Below are 26,324 nucleotides of genomic sequence, written 5' to 3'. Positions count from 1 at the left end.
GCCGCTAAGCAGATGTTTAAAACACATGCTTATGTGCTTTGCTGAATAGGGACTGACTTAAGCATGTACTTAACTTTTGTGTTGAATTGCGGGGTCACAATTCCTATACAAAACCTAGAAAAGATTATGTGAAGTAACATGCCATTTTAACCATAATAGAAAACTCCCAGTAAAACAGTTAGGTCCTTTGTTGTGCCCCAATGACCTCTTACATAATTTTTGCAAGTTCATTTCAAGTAATTAATAGGTTAGTCTAACACAATATTTTTCCCTTGCCTTCTTTTGTAATTAATAGCATATGGGGGAAATGCACATTTCCAGCCTGATGATTTCCTTCTCATGATCCCAGTGCTTTACATATTACTTAACAAGCCTTTGTTCTATAATGAGACACTCTTTGAAGTTTAGTGTCATGGAAGATTGCCAGAGATGGTCAATGGTTGAATACACAAGCCTTGGATCCTATCGTTTTCCCCAGATGGAGCTAGCCTACATAATCATTTTCTAGGGTGTGTAAATTTTCACAGATTAAGGTAGCATTTAGTTCTCAGGCAAGTAAAACACACTGGTGCACGTTCAACGCTCAGCCTGAATGTTCTGAGCTGGGAAGAAATGAAGCCCCTGACTTCAGACACTGTTACGAACTATATTATAAAATGCTTACATGCATATGGCAAAGCACTTCTATGATGCTTAGAATAGTAAAGGGTGTGCTCTCCAAAGTTATGGGCCGCTGTGGCCTGCTGTTCACTCTAGAGCCCATTAAACTGTGATCATCTGTTGTTTTGGTCTTAAACTTAGATTGTAAGCTTTTGGGGACAGGGACTGTGTTTGTACAGCCCCTTGCACAATGGGGGAAATTGGTTCATAAGTGGGCTCTTAGGCAATATGGTAATAGAAAATAATAATATATAACCACATCTGAAGATTAAGCATTTTCTGGATTATTCTGCCTAGTAAATAACTCTCGCATCCAAAGCCTGTAAGTAAGTAGCTAGCAAACTTGTCCCAGGAAAATGTTCCTCTAATGATTAAATTAATAGCCTTTTTAGATTGATCAGTGCTGATTTATCAAGTGAGCAGGGTCAGCTCAACTGCAGCTTAAATCCAGCCAAACAATCCTCACATCTCATCCAAAATCCCTCAGGAACACTTCTATTCTGTACCCTGATGTAGTGGCCCATTTTTGTGCCTGTTGGGAAACCACAGTCCCCGAAAAATTTCTAGAGAATTTTCATATGTGAAACATGTAAATTTTAAAATTGAGTGTACAATTTTATTGCCACTTTGGCTGAACTTCAAATCCAGTAGCAAGTTTGATTTTTTTAATCAGACATAGGTAGCTGTATTTTGGGTGATTTTTATAACCCATCACAGATTTCTGGACTGGGTCTGCCTGCATGGCAAAGCCACTGAAATTTGCTCAAATGAAATTTGCTCAAGCAACATTTAAACATCCAGCAAACCTCAAAATGTTCCAGAGTTTAGGTTTGACCTGGATAGGCCCCAAAATGTTCAGATGCTTATCTAATCCTTTTAGACCCTGTAGAATTGCACTGCAAGTCAAACAAGAACAGGCTCCATTATTACTGTTATGGGTAGCAGTATAATATGCTAAAATAGAAAGATGATATTTCTGGTACATCCCATTTCTGATAGGGTAATAATTACCACCAGAACAGCTCTTATTAAGGTTTTTGGCATTTCTATATCAAGTTCCTACCAGATCAAGATAACCCAGACATTTTATTTAATTGATTTTTTGGGGGGTTTGGTTCAAGTTTGGGGCAAAGATTCAGATTAGTCCTCAGCCTTAAGTTATTCAAAATGGCTACCTATGTTTAATTGTATGGACATGGGTCCTAACTGGGCTGAAAGACCTGATTTTGGAGTATATGCCTATAGCAACTAAGAGTTCTTCTTTTCTTCTAACGACAACTATCAGAGTTGGTAATCAAAGGAGATTCCAATCAATGCCTCCAATTTTGTAGCTGTGGTGGATTGAACCTGCTCATTTGACCAAGCAATACTGATCTACCTACACAACACATGCGTGTATCATATTGGAAATGAATTAAAGTCCAACTGAAAGTCCTTTGATCATCAGCTGGTAATGATTCCTTCTCTACTTTTCTCTGTCCATATCTAGTTGGCAAGATCCACCACCAATATGTGATCCAAAGAGAAAATGTCACACTCCCCCTTTGTGCTAAAATTGAGACAGAGCAGATCTAGATATAATAGTAAAAAGAAAAGGAGGACTTGTGGCACCTTAGAGACTAACAGATTTATTTGAGCATAAGCTTTCGTGAGCTACAGCTCAATAATATCTTACAGCCTGTTATCCTGAAGCATCTCAAAGGGTTTTACCACCTACAATACAGATGTCAAATTCAACAGGGCCTAACATCAACCCCATGCAACATGTTGCTGGAAACAAAGATAAGGAGACCTACTTTTTTATTTGGGCTTTGACAAGAAACAGATTTCCCACATTCTGGTTTGAATGGAAACAAAAATCTTGGCCAAGAAAATGAGGAAAACTAAAATAAATGCATATGCTGAAGAACTTCGATGTTTTGGGCCAAGAAAATTCTGCAGGTGCAGAGATTAGACATTTAAGAACATCCCGAACTAGAGATCTGTTTTTTGGAATATTTTCAAAACAGCATGAACACAGTGAAAGTAAAAAGAAAAGGAGTACTTGTGGTACCTTAGAGACTAACAAATTTATTTGAGCATAAGCTTTCGTGAACTACAGCAGTATGTTTTGTGCATTTGCATCTTCCATAAAAAGAGGGGAAACATTTTTACTTATGAAAATCGTTAGTTCTATAGCAGTTAGCACTGAGTGATCAAGTGAGCAAGAGGGACTCCAGCTTTTGGAAGCACTGATTTGTCACTGATTTTTAAGTTCAGCCACATAGATTATGGAAGGCAAGAGGGCTTCTGACTGAAACAATACTAGATGAATGAATCAGTAAATAAAAACAAAAATTTGGTTTACTTAAGATCATCCATCACCACAGCATGCATACATCACAATAATATTGAGTGCCTAATAAAAAACAGGCACTATTTCCCAATACCACTGTCCATTTAGGCCCCATCTGTACTGGTTGAAACTGGTTGTTTAATATGGCAGAAAACTAAGACTGTTACACCTAGTTGGGTCTAGCCTGGGTGCATGACGTCAAACTACGTTATACCTGGGATAAAAAAAAACAAACAAACATGGTTTTGCAATACAATTTCATAGTACAGATGGGTCTTTAAGAACAACTCCTACCCCTTGCACTACGCCTAATTATGGTAAAAGGGCATGGCTGGAAGGAACCACCCCCACATTTTTCAGTTCCACTAACCTTCTCCTGCTACTCTCCAAAGACCCCTTTGTGGAAGAAATCCCCGCAGAGCTACATCTACAGCAGGCAGGGATATGCCATTTGGGGGTTCCAGGAATCTTGCCCCTCCCCCACATTTTAATCACAGCAGTTCAGAGCCCTCTCCTGCTGTGGAAGAAAGGGCAGGATTTGCCCCTTAAAGAGCTCCCTCTGGTATTCAAATGGGACATGGCTACACAAAGCTCGGATACTACCAGATGGGTGCCAATTAGGGTTGCCAGGTGTCCAGTTTTCAACTGGAACCCCCAGTCAACAAGGGACCCTGGCCAACAGGCCATTAGAAGTCCGGTTGGCGGTGCTGCAGGGCTAAGGCAGACTAGTCCCTACCTCTCCTGGTACCGCACTGCACCCCGGAAGCAACAGGTCCAGCTCCTAGGTGGGGGGAAAGGGGTCATGGGGCTCTGCGTGCTGCCCCCGCCCCAAGCACCAGCTCTGCACTCCCATTGGCTGTGGTTCAGTGGGAGCTGAGGGGGCAATGCCTGTAGGGCAAGAACAGTGCGTGGAGCCTCCTACCCCCTACCCCCACCTAGAAGCTGAACCTGCTGGGTGCTTCCGGGGCACAGCATGGAGCCAGAACAGGCAGGGAGCCTGCCTTAGCCCTGCTGCGCCACTGACTGGAAGCCGCCTCAGGTAAGACTGTGCCTCAACCTCCTATCCCTGCCCCAACCCTGAGCCCCCACCCCAACCCAGAGCCCCTTCCTGCATCCAAAACCCCTCATCCCTGGCCCCACCCCAGAGCCCACACCCCCAGCCGAGTACCTTGGTTGGTCAAAGTTATGTACCTAAAATCCATGTTCAGGCACCTTTATAAATAGCCTGATTTTCAATGGTGTTGAATTCTCATTGTTTCAATGAAAAATTTAGCCATATGCATATGTTTGGCAGTATCCAATTAATGACCAGAAGAGCAGTAAAAGGGTTGATACTCTACACCTGCAATTTAACAGCTTATAAAACTACAGTGTTCAAGTGTCCAACCGTCCATTTCTCAATAAAATCGAAGGATAACTTTAAGCAGATCCTGCTTTCAAATCACATAATACTGTGTATACCATTTGACATGACAAAATCATTGGAGAGGCAGTTGTGGAACATATATTGTGAAAGTGAGCTTTCCAATAAATCTGTTGGGAACAGAATAGGAAATAACTGATATAGGTCTCTGGCGGGAAGCAAAATCTAAATTAATCTTTGATCTCTATGGTGTTCAGAAAGAGGCATTCTGGGTTCTAGATGGAGTAATAAGAAATGCTATAGAAAAGGCCCATATTGTCTATGCATTTAATTCCTAGAATAATAGTTCATCACTAAAGCAGTAACTCCAACCTTTCCACTGTCATATGGTTAAGAGCGTCAACAAGTTTCAAATATATACCTTTTTTAACTGGATCAGGGATTGGCATCACAACTTCCCCATTCCTCAGCACCACAAAAATCAAATCAGCATGTCTGTAATGAGGGATTTCTAATGCAGCTCTTATCCGGTCCATTTCCTAGTGTCAGGTGATGGTGCAGAACAGGGACTACTGACATATCCAGTCTCTGAAACAGCATTCCGAAACATAATGGAAAATGCCACATCAAAAGTACTTGCTTCCCAGCAAAGAGAAGTCCAGTTAGGGCATGCAAATTGTAGGGCCCATTATCCTACCTCTCAGAATAGGTCTACAATAAAAATACATAGTTCTTTCCATTTTCATGGCGTTTTACAAACTGCAGTAGAAAGAGAGATCCTTAGACATGAAGCCCGGTATAAGGCGTAAGACCCAAACTAAAGTCAGGTCCTGACGATATAAAGCAAAGTTAGCAAGAGTCAGGCTATAAGCAAAAGTCAGGCCCTGTTACAAAGCAAATGCCTGCTTGCAGGTTCACTATCTGATACTTGAACTCGGCAAGAACAGGGCTGGCATTGCAAAAACACAGGCACCCCTAGGCACTAAGTATTAACGTAAACACATTCCAGAAGAATTGCGCCAGAACACTCCAATCAAGGTTACAGTGTAAACACACTCCCCAGATGATACAGGGACAGACTGACACCTTCTATGGATAAGGTCAGGATGGCAGGGTTATGGATAGAGATGTTTTGATTGAATCAGCATGTACAAGATAAAGGGTGGTAACTAACCAGGTCAGAGGGGCAATATGTAACTTGTTTGTATCAGTGCATGAAAGAGGGGTCACAGAGGGGATGTCTTTGTCCTGCCAGTGTTGTTATTCCTATTTTATACATGGAGAAAATGAGGTGCGCTGAGGTTACGTGACTTGATCAAGTTATAAAGTGAGTCAGTTTTGAAGCCAGAATTAGAATGCAGCAGGATCTTAGTCCTCCTCCCCATGGCCATTTTATGTCCATGTTGATCAGATACATTACATAGGTCTACGAGCACATGTGACCTACAAATGTGACCGAAGTTAAATTGGGAGGTTCCACCCCAGTTACTATTTCAGATATATCCACATCAGAAAGGAGTAAGACACCATCAGAACTGACAGTAAATGGAATTCTTGCTGGTGGTGTGAGCAGAGGCTCCAAGGACTAAACAGGCCATTGGCATGGACCAACTATTTCAGCACTTGGTCAGGATTGAAACAAGGAAGCATAACAATGGGGGTGGGGATTTGCATTGCTACTGTCCGTGTTTTGTCCACTAACAGAAGACTTCACTCTCCATGCCTGTCAAGTGCTGAATCTTAAAGGACTGAGATGAAGAAATGTATTAAGTTCAACCTAGCCTAGTATGTTTTTAGTGCTTACCAACAAGGAATACTAATCAAATCATCCTCCAATGAATCTTCCAGCTAATCCAGAGCCCAATCCATTCACAAGCATTACATTCACACACGAACAAAAGGGAATTTCCTGATTTGATGGCATGGAATTAATTTGAATCTATATTTTATACTTATATAATTTAAAGAGTATTTCAGCGTATACAATGCACAGTATTCTATCAGCTATTGTTGATGATGTGCAACTGGATGCCTTTTGCATGTGTCATCCAAATTTCACATCTACAGTATGAGAGAATTATAGTATGCCCATCTGACTATTGTATGGAAAATACATATTGCTTCAAGTAGGATGCGAAAGCTGCATACAGAGCATCATATTATCTTGTCAATAAACAACATCGACCTGAGAGCTGCTCAAACTCATTTGCTGAGGATACTTCCAGACAACAAAAGCCACTGCCTTGATTTGTAAAGCTTTAACTCCTGGGGGGATACTTGAGTTTACAACAGGAAGCCCCAAAGCACTGCAGAATGAAGTGCTACATTCTACCACAATAACAGAAATTTTAATTATCAGCCTTGCTACAATATCTACTGCACATCTGACTATGAGAAGTTGTACTGTTTGTCTTGGATATGGGAATTATGGGCCGAATTCAGCCCTGGTTTAAAGTCCACTGAATCCAATGGAATTTCTCTGGGGGTAATTTGGCCAAATGTATTTTAAAATGCTGTGAAGGACCCTACGCATCTGCTTGTGCCACATTAACGTTAGTGTTGGTTTCCTATTCAAGATCAACATGAATGGACAATGAATATGCATGAAAAGGTCAAAGGGTTGCAGATTTGGTATTGATTTATATTATTTACATGGACACATTCTTTGACTGCTTTCAGAGTTAACATTGGTTTAAAAGAAGGGGAAGGAAGACAGGTTAAATTTCACCAAGGGCAGGGTTTTCCAAACAGATAATTTGTTCATATTAGATTTCAAAACATAGTACTTATTTGATCTTCAATGACAGCATCAACTGCAGAAGCATCTGGCAAGCCTGATGCTCACATAATAAATTTAAAAAAAAATCCAAAACTTAATTCATCCTTCTATTAAAAGACCAAGTGCCAAAATCATCATATAAAAGTTTGAGACTGTCAGCTTCCTCTTCATACTACCAGGGAGTGGGTAATAGAGAAGAACTTCCACTTCACATGAACACATCACTTCACTTGTGTGTAGGAAAGAAATAAAGTATCCTGAATTTGGTTAGGAGTGGCCAACTACTACTGCCAGAATGACGGAGTATCATACTGTTCTCTGTGCCCAGCGGGAGATAACCTTACAGACCCAACACAGACGAGTGAGCTGCTAACTCAGCAATTTTAATCAGACAGAATGGTGAAGCTGAGGTATCCTTTGCACCCACTCTGCAAAACAACTTTATACTGGCTCTCTTTTTCAAAAGAAAGGTTTTTTTAAAACCTAGGTGTTAGGATGAGTGCAACTCCATCTTGGAAGGGAAGCTTCTTTGTCTGACCTGCTGAAGCTTTGGTTTTCTGGTTAAGTATCACACCAGAATCTAAGATATTACAAGATTTTCCTCAATATTATACATGAGATAAAGCCCTATGTGCTCATGCAGGGAAACCAACCTGTTCTTACTTACAGTTTAAAAACATACTGTAGCAAATATTTGAGAGCCAGCCTCTACTAGATGGGCAAGGAGCAGTTTAAAGTTACAAAAAGAAAAGGAGTACTTGTGGCACCTTAGAGACTAACCAATTTATTTGAGCATGAGCTTTCGTGAGCTACAGCTCATGCTCAAATAAATTGGTTAGTCTCTAAGGTGCCACAAGTACTCCTTTTCTTTTTGCGAATACAGACTAACACGGCTGTTACTCTGAAACCTTTAAAGTTACATTTTCCTCACACTTTTTTTTTTTTTAAAGAAAATTCTAATGTTATTTTGGTCATTAACATTTTATGTTGGGGGGTTAGGTTATTTTGTCTGTTTCTTAAAAAAAAAAAAAAGTAGCTATCTCACCACACACCATGCAGCTACGTTTGCTCTTGATGAGTATAAAGTTATAGAAACTACCAGGAGCTCCACATGCATGCAAGGAAAATGTTACACATTGAATTCACTAAGAGCAGCATGTGGAAAATGGGAAGAAACCATAAGTAGGATATGCAAAATTGTCCTAATGCATCTGGACACCAATTTCCAATGGGAATTGGCATCCAAATCCCTAGGTACTCTTGAAAATCCCATCCCATATTTTATATTATATAAGAATTGTGCTACATTAGTGTGATATTGATTGCTATTATATTGTAATATAATCTGATTACAATACAGTGAAGGAAAAATACTCTCTCCAGAGCCCAGCCTGAGTGGTCAGGCTGTGTGCTGGGGTAGAAGGAACCTAAAGTTTATACTAACTTCAATGACTCCTGCCTTGTCTTATGCCGAGGATCTCTACTTTGATGGAGCCTTTGCACCATCCACAGATACTTGCTGTACTCTGGCACCCAATAAAAGCCTGATTCAATGCCTGTTGAGGTTAACGGGCATTTTTCCATTGACTTCAATAGGTTTGGGATTAGGCACTACATTTTGCCATCCCTTGCACAGTGGATCCACCCCAATGCAAACCACAGAGAACCACCCTGGTTCCACTTCCCCTAGGGTCATCCATACCCAGGCAGAAGGAGACCAAATTTACTCCAAATGATGATAGTTTGGAATAACAATGATAACATTGCTTACAGTGGATGAAAAACCATCAGCATGAAAAACCATCAGCATTGGTCCGTTGTCAAAATTTACAAGACAATTTTACTGCTGCTATAAAATTCTCAGAGTAAGATCGCTTCTACATTTTAGCTAGAATAACATTACTTACTGATTATTCTGTAAATTCTACTGATGGCCACTGACATGGCTTCAAAAGGGAACTGCACATTTAAACTGCCAGTTGCCAGTGTGCCATTCCCACAAAGGTTAATGCCTGCTAATTTTAGCTCATTTAAAATGCTGTTCACGCTGGCTTTGGGCAATTATCTTGCCTGCTTTACTGAAACCTCCATATTGCTGATATCTGGATCTTTATAAATATTATGGAGCCACAAATTTGAATGTTAAAAAAAAAATCCACAAGGCACACAAGCAACCTCTTTAAATCAACTTTTAGGGAGAAAGCGTATAGAGGACTGTGCTGAAAATTATGCTGCAGAGACTCTCACACCACTTGTTCAAGATCCACTGAGGAAGGGGAAAATGGAAATTCTGTATAATTCTTATAATTTGTACTGGTGCCTACTTCTTAGCTAAATTGTATTGACATTGGACCCTCTTGCTGCTGAAACTGGCCAATAACAGCAGGAAATATACAGTTTTTGTTTTCTATGACACTAACATCTGATTTATTGTTTTCTCCCCCCCCCATCACTTCCTTCTTCCAAGCAGCAACTGTCAGTACAATTGACCGGCAGAAGCATTTAGCACAAAGGAGCAAATGCTGATCCAATCAAAGGATCAGGTACTTGAACTGAGGTTAAAAAAAAAAAAAAAAAAGCAAGGCCATGCAGCCCTAAGTCAGACAGTTCATGGGGCATGATCATATTTGGCTCCCTTCCCGAGACCTCCCAGATGCTTCAAGCTATAACTGATCCTTTCCTCTTCCAGTCCTGACCATGACTTACTGTCAGTGTCTGTCTCATTCAGTCATAGCAGCTGCATTAAATGGTCTTACAAGTGCATCTGAAAGCCTCGATGCATCCTACAAACAAAGAGAAGACAATACCAGCTACAGGTAAGGTATGTGAAAAACTCTGTCAATATGTGCTTCGCATGCAGAAAATTAAAACAAAAACTCCTACACATTTTGCTACTTTCAGCAACTTTTCAATTCACTCATCTCTATGGTTGAAAAGAAAGTTCACATTGTCATTTTGTTGATTCCTTCATACTTTTAGAAATCCAGGGTGACTGTTTAACTCTAGGTCATCAGTTAGACAAGATCAGTAGTGGCTACTAGTTGTTACCCCCCCCAGCACCCCTCTGAAAGATGTTATGTAAAACTAAGTGAACTTAATTGGTGATCTCAGTCCCCCATCACTATTTATTACTATCAGTTATTTGTATGATGGTTTTGTCTAGAGACGCAATCTTGCAAGGCACTGTGGAAACATAGGGTAAGAGAATTTCTGTTCTGAAGAGCATATGAGCTAAACAGAAACGACAGATGAAAGGCAGGAGACAGGAAGTAATTTTAACCCCATTTTACAGATGGGGAACTGAGGCACAACGATATTAAAGGACATGCCCACAATCACAAAGGAGCCAGAAGTTGTAGAGCCAGAAGTGAACCCAGATTTCTTGAATGCCAGTTCAGTGCCTTAACCACAAGACCATTCTCCCTTGGCACAATTGACACTAACTGGCATCTTTTGTTAGGCTCAAGATAGAATCCAAGGAATAGAAAGACATGGAAACAGAATTACCCTCTCACTCCTAAAAGTGTATGTCACTCCTAGAAGTGTATGTTTATACTGATATTACAGCAGTCACAGAAGCATCAAGGGGCTGAACATAGTATGAAAACACATGTTTTAAGAGTGACTTCTGCTCTCCCCTTTCTGGGGCTGATAACTTTTCTTCGTTTCTCTGTTCTTGGAGGTAGTAAAGAAGCTTGTGCTGACAGTGCCCAGGCTGTACCTGCCCCATGGATGAATGGATGCTATCACCTTCCAGGCTCTCAGTCTATCATTCATCAATACTACATTCACATAAATGACCAGGTTCACAGAGGGAGGAAACTGGAGTAGCCCTATTTACTTCAATGGAGCTGCACCAATGGAGCATCTGGACTAAAAAAAACGTAAAAAGAAAGTAAGAATTGGAGGATGGTGTAGAAAAAAAATCAGGCAATTCACTTTTCTGCTTTGCATAGAACCCAAGAAAGCAACAGATTATTGAACAGTTGGAGGCTAGCCATATTTAAAAACACCACAAAACTGTTCATTGCCAAGTGCACGCATAGCTCAGTGCACTCTCTAACTTTGGGAAAGTGGCTGTAAAGCAAAATACTATACACAAGGATATATTAGATGAGAGTCTCTAAAGTGGAATCCAATCATGGTATATGCATCAGATCTCAGTTACTACCTTAAAGAGGTTTATTCAAGACCCTATATTAACAATATAATGGACTTGTATATTTTCACTTACATGGGTGCAATTTGCAAATTGCTCCCCTGCAAATCAGGGCAAAACTGAGCCCTGACATATATTGCCCCTTCACTATATGGTTCCATCTATCAGTACAATGTTTGTTTTCCCAAATATTTTAAGGTACTTCTGTCACTATCCCTCTCTTTTCATCTGTACATTTTACTATTTAAGTATTATAGAAGGGAGAATCAGGCTCCTGCTATGAGGAGAGCCAGGTTTTTAGCAGTGCCTTCTATGAAGGATTTAAAAAAAAATTAAAATTATTGAAATAAAAAATGATTGAACCTTTTCCCTGAGGGGATAGAGAGAGAAGCCCCATGATACTAAAGCAGAGGTGGGCAAACTATGGCCCGTGGGCCACATCCGGCCCGTGGGACCGCCCTGCCCACCCCTGAGTTCCCGGCCAGGGAGGCTAGCCCCCGGCCCCTCCCCCGCTATACCCCCTCCCCTGCAGCTGTACGGGCCATGCAACTTACGCCCGCCTACCTCCCAGGCTTTCCAATAAGCCAGTCCTGCCGCTCCGAGCATCATGGGAAGGGGGTGGGTTGGATAAGGGGCAGGAGGTCCTGGGGGGCAGTTGGATGGGGTGGAGGTTCGGGGGGAGGCGGTGGTCAGGAGACGGGGAGGTTGGATAGAGGGTGGGGTCCCAGGGGGCGGTCAGGGGTCCCGGGGAGGGGGGTTGGATAAGGGGTGGGGTCCCAGGGGGGCAGTTAGGGACAGGGGTCTCGGGAGGGGGCGGTCAGGGGACAAAGGGGGGTTGGATGGGTCAGGGGTCCCGGGGGGGGCCTGTCAGGGAACAGGGGGGATTGGATAGGGGGTGGGGTCCAGAGAGGTGGTTAGGGGCGGGGGTCCCGGGAGGGGGCAGTCAGGGAATAAGGAGCGGGGGGGGGTTGGATGGGTCGGAGGTTCTGAGGGGGGCAGTAAGTGGGAGGGGGACAGGCTGTTTGAGGAGGCCCAGCCTTCCCTACCTAGCCCTCCATACCGTTTCGCAACCCCGATGTGGCCCTCGGACCAAACAGTTTGCCCACCTCTGTGCTAAAGGGAAGTGGCATATTTGTGGCTCTAAGGGGAAAGCACATGCAGTGGCTGAGCAGAGCAGGACCATGCACTGTATTTAATGGGGACATATTTGAGTTTCATCTTTTGTTTGTTGGGAAGATCTGTTTATGAAATGGAACTCTGGCTGGCTGCCACTCTGTCTCCTAGCAAGTAAGAGAGCCGTAAGCTCTGGAGTTACAGCCTGAACACACACACGCACACACACACAGTAACGACATGAACACTACAGGGTAGAACTGAGACTAGAAAAGGGCAAAACAATAAAACCAAAAGACATCAGGACCAGGCCATAGTGCCCACTTTTCTGCTCTGAAAAGTGACTACATTAAAAGGTCACCTTCTTATTCAGGAGAATTTTTCCCTGGATGTATATAGTCACATCCACTGACATTAGTGAATAAAACAAGATTCAATTCCTTTTCAGCCCTGGGAAGAGAGGCACAGTGAACTGAATTCTCTTCTGGCTTGTGAATCCTTATTGTTAACTGAGTTCCACTTGCAGGGCCAGCAGTGCAACATCACAGTCTTCAAATTATACATCCATTTACAACTGAGCCACCAGTTGGAAGATAAGGGGTTCCCTACGTGTCCCCAAATTTAGCCTCCAGAATCTTTATTGCTGGAGATGTTGCACAAGTGAGAAAGAACCCAGTATAACTTTAAAATGCATGTCTGGCAGAAAAACATCTGACCTATAAAATGAGGAAAACGGCTATGGAAATCACTGAGACACAATAAACGTGGGACTCCATGACAACATTTTTGACCAAGCTGCTTTTTGAGACTACCACAGTTAAGATGTGGATTCGCACAGGTGCAGGGCTCTGTGTACATGGATCTGATTACAGGTTCAGGGTCGAAATTTGACTAGATGTTGACTTTTGTCCAGGGTGTTGAAAAGCATGTAGGAAACATGGAGTCATATATGGACAGTTTGAAGAAGTAGGGCAATAGACCCAAAAAAATCTCAATTCTCTAATGACAGACAAGAACAAACTCATGTGTAATAAAATGGAAATGCTTGGAAATCAGATAGGTGAAACTAACAGCAGAACTCCAGGTCTTCTAAAATGTTGTAAACAATAATTTTTGAACATAAATAGAAACCTTTTACACCGGCTGAATGGGTAAAATATTTTCTTAGTACTCATAGAAAGCTGATTTAAATGACAGATCAATTCTTGAAATAACCAAGTTTTTTTCGGACTCCTTGATCACGTTATGGACATTTACAAAAATGTACTCTGAGGATTAACAGATTATTAAATAAGACAGGCCAGTTTTCTTGCCTTTGTCTGATCTTAATGTTATTTCAGCCTTATTTGCCCCTTTTTTATTCCACACAACACATCCATCAAATGGATGTGGGAAATTCCTGCTAGAGCAAATACAATGCATTTTCTAACCACTTAGGAAAGAGTGCTGCACACAGCCTCCAAGTTATCATGCCATTTATCAGTCCTTAGAAGGAAAAGGCTAGCTGAAGTGTGCAATTCACAGTACATTACACATGAAGCACTGTATTATACTATTTGTGTTATTCATTACAAAATACAACTGAAAACACTTGCACTGTAATCCAACTGGAAGCTGAATCAGAACTCTTAGAGTAGCAGCCATGTTAGTCTGTATCCGCAAAAAGAAAAGGAGGACTTGTGGCACCCAAATTTGTTAGTCTCTAAGGTGCCACAAGTCCTCCTTTTCTTGAAGCAGAACTGACCCTTCAGCAACAAACAGATTTAGGACCAAATCCTACAAAGCCTTCTGCACCCTCAAATCTCATTGAAGTCACTGGGAGAAGAGGACATTCAGGACTTTGCAGAAGGCATTCAGCACCGTATAGGATCAGGCCGCTAAATTGTTCAAGGTAACAACAATAGTCAAAATTGGAAGTGGTCTTGAATTGATGTGAAATGTCCTGCATCACCATTAGGTTTGGACTAACTCTCAAAGGCTTCTGTGCCCTGAAAATGACTGAAAACCCTGATGAAGCTCTTTATAAATTACTGTATTTTTAAAACATATCAGCTTTTAGTGTTGATGAAAATTGCCAAATTCCCAGCCTTGGAGACCTTCTGTATGCTCTCTATGTACAGTATCAATTGAGGCAACACAAGCTTCCCCTGTACAATCCCACCAACATGCGACAATCCTGCTCTGAAAAGGTCATCTTCATAGCTGGAAGGAGATGAGGGATCATCTTCTGAAGGGCTCACATCTAGTAAGGGGGTAAGTGGAAAGCTCAATCTCCATGGCCGTTTGAGTCAATGGCCTCTAATTGAGACTGCCAGCAAAGTGCCACTTAACACAAAATGATGTGGTCAGTGTCCTAGTACATGAACCCTAGGAACTGAAATGAGCCCAACAACTAATTTCACAGAGACCACCAAATGGACATTAGATGGTAGTAAATCACAATAACTGTGCCAATCTAGGCTGGGTCTGAAGGGGCTACCAGGAAGAATAAAAGACTCTTTACACCATTACCAGTCCCCTCAATTATCCACCCCCCAATGAGCCTTCTGCATATGAAATATATATACAAGTTAAAAAAAAATCAAACTACATTTAAAGAAAATACCAAAGCTCCAGTAGCTTCATTAGTTTCACTTCATTTATAAATGTGCTCTTTTTATGCAAGTGTACTGCAGAATAATTACCTGACATATGGCACCAGATATTTAGTTACTAAAATTAGTACTAAAGGCCCAGTGTTATTTTTAAAATGTGAGTATTTTTGTAACCTCCAAAAACAACTCTAAAGCTTTTTTTGTATAAGGATCATGTAACAGAAAATAGAATTGCAGCATTTAATCCCGATCAACAAAATGAGTTTCACACTAGTCCTGGCCAGAAAACCTAATATACACATTACCATAGGTCAATGGTTGCTGAACTTGTTCTGCCACTTGTGCAGGGAAAGCCCCTGGCGGGCCGGGCCAGTTTGTTTACCTGCTGCGTCCGCAGGTTCGGCCTGTGTCACTTCCAGCAGCTCCCATTGGCGTGGAGAAGCGAAACATGGCCACTGGGAGCCACGATTGGCCAAACCTGCGGACGCAGCAGGTAAACAAACCGGCCCAGCCCACAGGGGCTTTCCCTGCACAAGCGGCAGAACAAGTTTGGGAACCACAGCCACAGGTCATCAGTGAACAGCTTGAAATTAATCCAGAGTTGTGAAACACATTGCTACATTTTGCCAGGCCATGTATCATATTTTTAATTATTAAAAAAAATTCCCAAACCTTGAAATACATTTTAAAAGGCAGTTAAATAGTTGCCTTTCTGAGACATTTTACAGACGCTAGAATCAATGCATCTCCAACAAGCTCTTCAAACATATAGACCTGTCCTTTGAAAACATTGCTCTGCTGCTAGGAGTCCTGGATGTCCCCCAGAATGGGGAAATTTGATAAGGTTTTTAAAGAGGGACAAATAAAAATGGACTTCTTTAAAATACTGGTCTCCAAGGTGTTTTAGGATTCCCCTTTTGCAGAGACCAAACAAGTTTGCAGATTTTGGCTCCAAGACAGGTTAATGTGTTCAGCAGGAAGACCAACTATAGCTGAGAAAGAATATTTCCTTCATCATATCAGGCCAAGATACAGAGATCTGCGAGCAGTCAGAAAGCTCAAGCTAATAATATGCTGTCTCCTTTTTGATCCTCCTACAGCCTGTACAAAACTTAATTCTTGATTCTAAAGGGCCTGCAATAGTAAAGATTGGCCTGCTGATTATTTCATTTATACACATGTAAATCAAGACTACCACCACTGAAATCAATTGAGCTCCACCAAAGTAAAATCTGTGTAAGTGAGATCAGAATAATGCTCCATATAAGGAGTATAGGAAAATAGCATAGCTGAACTTCTCTGATCCTAAATCCCTTGTCATCAGAGATAAGGTCATGCTTCTCAAGTTTAAGACATTGTGACCAAATCCTCAGCTTGTGTAAATTAGGGTAGCTCCATTGAGTTCATGGAAGCTACTCTGATTTCCAACAGCTGAGATCTGGCCCCACATATCGAGAAAACACAAGTAGAAAAGGCTAGCACTAATAGGAGCAGATTAACAGTGGGCAGATACTCACGGTGAATAAAGGTAAAACCTTACTCTGTGAATAGCCCTACTGATATCTATGGAACTCTTTGAGAAATAAGGTGCTACTCAATATGAGTAAGAAAGTCAGAGTCTGGCATCACATTTCTAACACATTGTTACTTCTCCTTCCCTGCCCCTCCCCCAGCTTGTACTGACACTACAGGATCAGGCCTTAGGCCAGGGGTGGCCAACCTGCGGCTCCGGAGCCACGTGCGGCTCTTCAGAAGTTAACACGCGGCTCCTTGTCCAGGCACCGACTCCGGGGCTGGGGCTACAGGCGCCAACTTTCCAGTGTGCCGGGGGGGGCTCACTGCTCAACCCCTGGCTCTGCCACAGGCCCTGCCCCCACTCCACCCCTTCCCGCCCTCTCCCCTGAGCCTACAGTGCCCTTGCTCCTCCTCCCCGAGCCTCCTGCATGCCATGAAACACCTGATCAGGAGGTGCAGGGAGGGAGCGGGAGGCGCAGATCAGCAGGGCTGCCAGTGGGTGGGAGGCGCTGGGAGCAGGGTGGGGGAGTTGATGGTGGGCTACTGATATATTACTGTGGCTCTGGCAATGTACATTGGTAAATTCTGGCTCCTTCTCAGGCTCAGGTTGACCACCCCTGCCTTAGGTGAACACATCATCTCCTAGGATTGTGCCTTTTATTCCCATATGTAAACTAAGATGCTAAGCATCTCTAATTGGAATTTTATAATTTTTGGACATAAACTATGATCCCAGTTCTGCAGCCTTTACTCCCATGAAATAGTCTTTACTCATGCCAGCAGCTCCATTGACTTCAAGTACTTCAATGATTTAGGGGGTCAGGACCAGGCCTTAGCTGTTTAATAGTATTTTCTATTCAGCTACATCTCCAAGAGATACTACTGTCAGTTAAACATCTAATGAGTTTTCATTCTATTAAAACAAATGGAATAACAGAAACCTGAATCAGAAACTTGGAATGCTATCTTAGGGCAGAGACTTCCTTCACCCTAACTCATCATATGTCATCACCGATCTTATCCCTGCACACAGATCATGGTAACATATCATCACAGCCCTCTCCGTTCAGATATGAAACCAGGGTTAAGTGACAGATAGCATCCACATTGATGCTAATCTCTCTCTCAAGAGCTGTAGGAAATGGGAATAAAGACAGGATTGCTAGATTGATGTCAGTATGATTAATTATAGTCCCTTTTGCTGAGGAAGATTTTCTAGTTCTTCCACCAAGGCTGACACGCCCTCACCTCCTCAGCAATAGCAATATCAGAATTCCTTCTCCTGACAGGCTATCCAGAATCCATACTAATGTAATTTGGTAGGTCATTGACACATTGGTTAATTAGAGCAGGGTTAAATTAAATACTCTATGAATGACTATGGACTGGGAGCTGATGATATGGAATCAAACTGTTATTTTGATACAATCATCAAAAAATAAATACCTTTGAGCGGTTCCTGGCTATCCCTAGTGAAAATCATTGGTAATAAAAGATTAGGAAAGAAGTAGACTGCAATACAATTTAAAACTAGAATAGATTGTGCAGCCCTGTCCATCTAGGTGCTTTTAGTCTCCATCACCGCAGTACGTAAGCACCTGCCCAAGTATTTAAAAACAATGTTCTCTCCCATTCCCCCCCTTCACAATCTGTAGGAAAAACAACTTAGGAAGCAGGGTGGAATATGTGTATGTCTATGTATTTGTCATTGGGGGAAAGACAAAAGGAAGGGATGAGATTTGCATTTAGCTTTGAATGTGATGAAGCGCGTGGTTATTCCTAATCTTGCAGGAGTGAGTTTCATAATTTAGGTCCAGCTCCTATAAAACTTCTTTGTTCTCCTCTCAGAAGCCTTCTCCTGTTGGTTACCAGTTTCATGGTGAGAGAGGTCACATTGCACATGCAGAGGCTCTCTCTTCTATAACTAACTATGGCCAACCCCAGGGAGGGCTTTGAAGTTCAGGACAGAGACCGTGAATTGGACTCTATTCAATAGGGCACCAGCACAGAGAAGAGCTGGGCTAAGTAGCGTGTTCACAATGATTCATGTTGCTAAGCAGCTCGACTGCTATATTTTGTGCTAGCTGAAGCTTTTTCAGCTGCTTCATTCCTAGTTAACAAGCTAGGCAATACCAAACCTCAAAGAGTGCATATAGCTGACACAACAGAGAGAGAGGCAACCTAAACAAGCATCCAGATACCGCTCTATTGATTTACTTGTATAAGAGGGCAAACCCAGGGCACATATCTTGGGTGCTTCTGCTACAACTACAAGGGAAAAGCTACAGATAAAGACTAAGCATGCTAAAAGGCCATTTTAACTGAGCAATTGTTGGCAACATTGATCTCAAGGAAAGGAGGCAATGCCATATCTTCATAGCTATGACTCATGCAAAAATGATAACATCTAAGAGCAGTTTTATTACTACAATATCTGGAGGGCAATTGCAAAGCAATCTGACATTTATTTGCACTGGTTGACCTACTGCCCTCTCAATCCCTAGCATATCCATAATCTTCCATACAATATGATCACAAATTGAGCCGGCTGGAGAGACATCAAGCAGTGTGTAAATAAAAGGCTTGACAAGTAAAAAACAACAACGAAAGCAGCCCTGCCAGATGCCATATGATATTTTGTCACCAGGCAGGAAATTAAAATCACATGCTGCAGTATATGTGGCACACAGAGGCACGTCTGCCCCTGTAACTATCTGCACCTGACTGGTCATCTCAGAAAGATCCCCAAACACTTATGTGCTTGGAATGTGTTCTCTTAACTTTGGGCACTGATTGGAATAATGTGTAAATCTTTGTGTGTTATTCAAATATCCTTATCTCTTGATGGTCATGGAAATGACACCTCTTCCCTCCTAGCATTATTTTGCAGTGTTTATATTACTGCAAACTGTATACTGTGAGCAAGAACCTGGCTTTGGGAAAGGTGGCATGCCTGGCTGGCACAGAGTGACTACGATGGCTCTAGACCAACCCCCTCAACCCTCCTCTGACCATGGGTTTGTCAAGGCTTTCCAGGGGGAGGTGAGTGGCAAGAGCATCCTGCCCTTCAGTAATCCCTGGCTGATGTAAAGGCTCATATGAGACTATTACCAGCTGGCATACTTTAGAGGAGGCCTGATGAATAGGATGAAGAGAGCAGTAAGTTTTCCACCCCTTCTGAGGGATGTGGGCATGGCTTTAGCACTTGTAAGGAGTAAGTCCTATAAATGGGTGGTACCATCTCTTTAAGATTGTAAGGGAAGCAATTACCTGTTCCAAAATGTTCTTCTGTAGACAATCTGTGGGACAAGTGACACAGTCACTGAAATGCACTAGGGGTGGCAATTTGGGGTCTGAGAAAAACCCAGAATGCTAACTCTGTTTTATAGCCCAAGCCAGAGCGCCAAGTGCAAGATGGGCTGGAACATGACTCTCCCCTCAGTGTTGATGGATTACTGATAAATGTAGTTCCCTGACAGTCAGTGGTAGCTTGGAGTTGGGACAAATCACGGTGGGAGAGAAGTAGCTTCTTTCACCCAGATGAGCCCTAGAAGGAGGGCCAGATAACCCACACAGGACTTTTTACTTTGGAAAAAGGATAGTGAAGCAGAGCATCTATGCTAGGAGAAGCCAGGGTTTGAGAAAGGATTGGGAATCAGGCCCTTTGGGGAGGGACTGTATTCATTTCCGAATGACAGGGAGAGGCAAGAGTGTTATCACTCCTAGCAGATGTGCTTCCACCTTCAGAGGTACCTGTATCTTTGGGGATGGGGGAAGTTTGGACTCTTATTTTAATCAGCATCCTGAGAAAGTAAACTAAACCCTCCTCCAGATATGCAGATCTGGGTTTGTAACCTGCCAAGACACCAAAACAAGACTAGATTCAGTGCAGGGTTTATGCCTGCCTACCCTGGAAACTTCACCGAGGAACAAGGCTGCAGAAACACTAAATGGCTGCAAACTCTCCTATTCTGGTGGAGTGAATATAAGGAGTTAGCACACCCTGAAAAATTGGGGGAGATGGCCAAAGAGAGGGTATAGTCAATATTTGAGAATTGACAGCAGGCTCAGTACCTTCCCTCAGCAGATCCTGTTGGTGGAAATTAGGCAAAGCTTGGGAGTGCAAACTGCCCAGCAGAAACCTCAAGGATGTACTGACACAGAAATATTGCCTGAACTGAGTGAATCCCTTCCTTCCTGCACAGGGAATTATACCTTCCTGCACCAGCTTTCCTGAAGCTGGCAATGAAGGTATTAAAAAGTGATGCCAGACAATGGCTCCCTCAAGCCTGCTAAAAAGAACTCCAGACACAAACCTCCAAGCAGCTGAATCAAAGCACTTTCCCCCCTTTTAATTCCTCTAGAACAACCTAAAGAAATGACAGAAACAGGAACTGTTGTCATCAGTTCAGCGCAAGCAAGATGCTAAAGACCCAGCTTTACTAGCATCATCTCTAATCTCTCATGCTCTTGCATCACATCTCACTGGATGAAAGCAATTAGAACACACATGTTTCCCCGTTCCAAGTACTAAAAGGTTAATACTTGGAAATCAGCAACTGCCAAGAACAAATTCCCCCACCCACTCATCCACCCCCAGCTTTGAAGTGTTTTCTTTTGAGCTTTACCTTGGCACACTGGCCAAATAAGTCACAAGTTTCCGAAGGTCTTCCTGCCTTATTCTATCGTGATTGCTGCGTGCTGGAAAGGTCAGGATGGGACCACCTCGTTTATCACGGCCACCTGCAGAAAATAAAGGATTGTTAGAAAATCAGGCAGGAAGCACATGTCAAAAAAAGTATGTGCACTGAATTGATAAACTTAAATTACTGTATGTTCAAGACCCCTTATTCATTTGTAGATTTCACGCTCACTTAATTGAGTAAGACATTCTCGCATTTGCTGGAGCACCAAGGAAAGGAAAAATGCAAGAAAACTTCTTACTGATGTTTCTTTTTACCTTAACTTAATCCCATCAAAGCTTCTAATATAACAGTTAATACAACCAGCAACTGCTAACAAAATCCTATCATCAGCGAGAGTTAAATGTAACAAAACCCAAAGAGCTGAAATCTTTTTCAGTGTTACCCAATCTGCATTGCTTCTTTGGTCCCTAAGTAAAATTTATGTAGTAGGACATTTTAATGTATCTAGCAATTGCTTACAAATTCAAAGTTTAATTAAAATCTGGTATCTGGCTCCTAGGGCTTCTCATCTGTAGGATGCATTTAACAATTGGCATGAGAATTTTGAGGTATTTTATGTAGTTTCATTGCCCCTTGAAAAAAAAATCCAGGAGAACTGCTAATGTCTAGTACCAAATGTCTCACAGAAATTCTTAAAATACATTGTCATTAAAATGCTATTGAATGACTCTAGCCTGAATCACAGAATCATACACATTAGAGATTAATACAAACTCTTGGAATATCTTTTATTCTCTTCTGTTAATAAAGTCTGGACAGCTTGAAACTGAAACTTGTTGCCTTACTCAATATTTTGCTCTTTCTTCATTTGCTATTGTAGAGTTTCTCTCAGGAAATTGTGAACTGTTGCATTTGTTTTTAATGTTGAGCAGGAAAATAGAGCAAAGCTTCAGTTTAAAATATAATAAAGAGTTGAAGGGACCTTGCAGATAAATAAAAATATATTAGTTAAAATTTTGATCTCTCCCAAAGGAAATAGTGTCCCTTTATTAGAAAAATCACTTCTGAGAAGGGAACTCACACATTTCTGTGAACTAGATCATCGGGCTGAAAGAGGGGAAGAAATATTCAAGGACAGTGCACTAGCAGGTCTGAAATAAATACACTCTTGTTCTCTAAGGGCATGATCCTGCAAGGGGCTGAGCACCTTCAGCTTCCATAGGAGTTGAAAGCATTCCAAACCTCGCAGTATCAGGCCTTAATACTATAAACACTGGGCCCCACTTCCATGGAAGTGAATGGGGACTTCAATGAAAACCACAACAGGTTCATTGTATCCATTTGATGCTTGTTCTTCAAAGGTCACATACACAAGGTTTCAATAGGAGGAGATGGGGTTGAGGAGGAATGCCCATAGGTCCTCTGAGAGGAGAGAGAGATTTCTAAGGGACTCTGTTGTGGGGAGAGGAATAGTATGAGGGAAGAACTGGATATGGGAAGATGAGAAAAGGTTCATGTAGAGCTTTCAGGTTTGCATGAATCTCTGACGTATACAATGAGCCTAAGTCCCTGTGAACCCCTGGGATTTGAAGGGGCAGTTGTTGGCTTACCACAACTGTGCAGAGCCAACCTGGCACATTTCACATGGCTCTGCGGTTCTATCCATTGAGTCTAACTGATGGAGATTTGACAAGGAGACTGATGCCAGCCAGCCCTGCAGAATTCTGAGGTGCAGTTGGGCGTACTGAACCATGTGGGTGACCCATGTGACCCAGAAGCCTCAAACACCACACAGGTGACATGTGAACTGGAAGCCTCAAATAGTTTTGTACTGTTGTGACCAGGTGAGCCTTCAAACCTATAACAATTGATTAGATTGCCTGGAACCTGGAGTTCAGAAGAAAGGCCCTCACTTGAGATAAATCCAATACAGTCCCTGTAAACTCTATCCTCTGGACTGGGGAGAGGAGAGATTTTTCCTCTGTTGATGAACAGTTGCAGAGCAGTGAATGTTGACTAGATCAGGGCAATGCTGCTCTGTAGTTGCAGTCTGGACAAGCCCCTGACCAGCCAGGCATCCAGATAGTAGTAAACCTGAACTCCTGAGCTTCAGAGGAATGCGGCTCTATTGCCGTGACTTTTATAAGACTCCGGGAGCTGCTGACAGGACAACAGTCAGTATAGTGAACTGGTAAGGATTTTCACTTACCAGAAATCTGAGGTACTTCCTGTGAACTTGATTGATTTCCACACGGAAACAGGCATCTTTTAAGTTGGGGGTGGCATACCAGTCTCTAGGGTCCAGGGAAGGGATAATAGAAGCTAAGGTGACCATATGAATGTGTTGAGTTGACACAAGTGTAAAATTGGACTGAGACCCTCTTTTGCTTTTGGGATTAGGAAATATCAGGAATAAAACCTCTTCCCTCTGAGACGGCATGGAAGCTCCTCTATGGCAGTGACACCCAACCTTTCCAGACTACTGTACCCCTTTCAGGAGTCTGATCTGTCTTGCATACCCCAAGTTTCACCTCACTTAAGAGCTACTTGCTTACAAAATCAGACAAATACACAAAAATGTAACAGCACACTATTACTGAAAAATTGCTTACTTTCTCATTTTTACCATATAATTATAAAATAATATGTTTGGAATATAAATATTGTACTTACATTTCAGTATATAGAACTGTATAAACAAGTTACTGCCTGTCTGAAATTTTAGTTTGTACTGACTTGACTAGTGCATTTCATGTAGCCAACTAGGCAAATATCTAGAGGAGTTCATGTACCCCCTGGAAGACTTCTGCATACCCCTGGTTGAGAACCATTGCTCTATGGCTCCCAAACGAAGAAGTGATTGAATTGCATGGATAAGGAGTTTCTTGTAAGAGTGGTCCCTGAAGAGGGACAGGCAGAGAGAATGGGAGCAAAGGGTAAAAGCAAACTGGAGAGTATTCCATTTCCACAATGCTCAAGACCCACTGGTCAGAAGAAATTCAGGACTAAGCACTGTGGAAGTGGGATAGACAGTTTGAGGAGATGAAGGAGTCTGGGTGTGGAGAGATGGAGGCTGGTAAGTAGACCTCGATCAGCCCATCAAAGTGACTGCTTTGCACTTCCCAGGTGTCCTGAAGGGCCCGGAGCTGGAGACAAAGCAGCAGGAGGGTGAGGTCTATGCCTATAACCCCTGAGCCTCTTTTTTGACAGGTCCAGTTGAGAAGGTGGAGCAGCATATTGGTGCAACTGCTGGGCCCTATAGTGCTTCCTGACTGGGGCCGGTGCGTATAGACGTAGGGCCTTTAAGGTGGCTCTAGCATCCTTAAGTTCATGGAGCTTGCTGTCCACCTGGTCCAAGAATAGAGAAGAACCCTTAAACAGCAAGTCCTGAATTCTATTCTGGACTTAATGGGGAAGATCAGAAGACTGCAACCAGGATGATCTACACATGGCAACTGCAGAAGCCATAGTTCTAGAGGCCAAGTCTGCAGCATCCAGCCCTGCCTACAGTGACGTTCTCATGCCTACAGTGAAGTTCTCTGCCCTCATAGACCAGGGAGGAAAACTCCTGCCTAGCATTTTGTAGAAGCAGCTCTCTGAACTTTTCCATGGAGCCTCACAAATTAAAATCATGTCACCCCAACAAAGCCCATTGGTTAGCGATATGCAACGGCAAATGCCCTGTCAAATAAATCTTTCTGACAAATAAGTCTAGCTTTTTAGCATCTTGTGATTTGGGGGTGGCAGCCTGGTGCCTCTCTTGCTCTCTCATTAGCTGCTGTGATGACAAATGAGCCCAGAGGTGAGAGGGAGTATAAAGGTACTCAAAACCTTGGAAGGATACATAGTACTTTCTTTCTTCCCCTTTAGAGGTGGGAGGCAAAAAGAGGATGGAATCTGCCATGAAGCCTTTATAGGCTCTAGTATTGCATCATTAACTAGCAAAGGTAGCCTGGAGGAACCCTGTAACGGGGTTGCACTCAGCTCTTGCAAGCGCTCTCTGGCTGAGTGCATGTGTGTGTACCTTCACTCTCTCTCTCTTTGTGGTGGGTCTTCACTGACTCAGCCCAAGTCATACACAGTCTGTCTGTGAGATAAAAGACAAGCAAACCCCTTTCGGGGTACAAGTCCAACAGGGGCTTCTCTCAGTGCCCTCTGTAATGTCTCTGTTTGTCCCTGCTCTGGACTAGAGCAGTGCCCCAGGGCACCTTCCTTGGAGGCAATGTCTTCATTCTCTCAGGATCTTTCTGGCCCCAGCTCCTCAGCTGGGCCACTACAGTTCAGTCACCCTTCTGGGGTGCCTCAAAGTCCAGGCCACTTTCCCAGTGACTGCTGGGGCGGGGACCCCGGCCCACCCTCTACTCCAGGTCCCACCCCAGAGACCCTATAGATAGCAGTTGTCCACAATGTCCCTTTAAATAAACTGCATTGCTGCTATAATTCCCTGGACCACTTCCCCATGGCTCCCGCACATTCTTCACCCTTACCTCGGGGCCTTGTCCTGGTGGAGTCCCAGCAGCCAGCCCAGAGCACTAGCCATTCTACAACAGCTCTAGCAAAGAACTGATCTCAGTCTAGCCCTGCAGCTCTTATACTAGCCTGCTGGGCCCTGATTAGCTGCTTTCCACACAGCTGCTCTAGGCAGCGTGGAGGACCTCTCTACTTCCCTTTTCTGGGGCATGGTGTGGCAGGCCACAAGGCCTCCAGCATGGGGCCTCAGGGCCTAGTCCACCCTGTCACAGATGCACAGATAATAAAATGTCTATCAGGTGATGTGAGGACTCCCTGACCACCTCCATCTGTATGCCCAGCCACTCTCTTTAACAACTCCTGATAAACTTTAAAATTATCAGGGGGGGTGAAGTTGTCCTGGACAAAGTGGCCTGATCTGTAGAGGATGAAGAGGATGCCAAGATTGAAGGGGGTATAATTCCTTCTACTAGCTGTTGCTCTGGTTCTGGAACATCTTCCTGATATTTGGTACAAGACCCAGTACTGGACTCTGGGCACAGAGCCACTTGGTACACAGACTCTACCCTTCTAGACTAGGGCACTGAATATAACAGTGTGGGGAAGATCTGGAAGCTGGAGGAAATCCTCAAGGGTTCCAAAACGACCACTGGTACAGGGCAGGGCCCCACTGTACTGGCCACATTAACA

At 42.9% G+C, this 26,324-nt stretch overlaps 1 protein-coding gene across 1 annotated transcript in view; it reads right to left on the bottom strand.

Annotated features, from left to right (window-relative positions):
• The window catches only part of LOC144272365 (kalirin), a 562,727-nt gene that overhangs the window by 290,147 nt on the left and 246,256 nt on the right, over positions 1-26,324 (bottom strand). The window contains exon 3 of the mRNA XM_077830366.1: positions 21,147-21,261. Coding sequence (XP_077686492.1) covers positions 21,147-21,261 — 115 coding nt within the window. The remainder of the gene's footprint in view (positions 1-21,146; positions 21,262-26,324) is intronic.

This window comes from Eretmochelys imbricata, chromosome 11, assembly GCF_965152235.1.
Source record: "Eretmochelys imbricata isolate rEreImb1 chromosome 11, rEreImb1.hap1, whole genome shotgun sequence".
In the NCBI taxonomy this organism is placed as follows: domain Eukaryota; kingdom Metazoa; phylum Chordata; order Testudines; family Cheloniidae; genus Eretmochelys; species Eretmochelys imbricata.
Note: the sequence above shows the minus strand (reverse complement) of the source record. Positions and strands in the feature narration are given on the sequence as shown.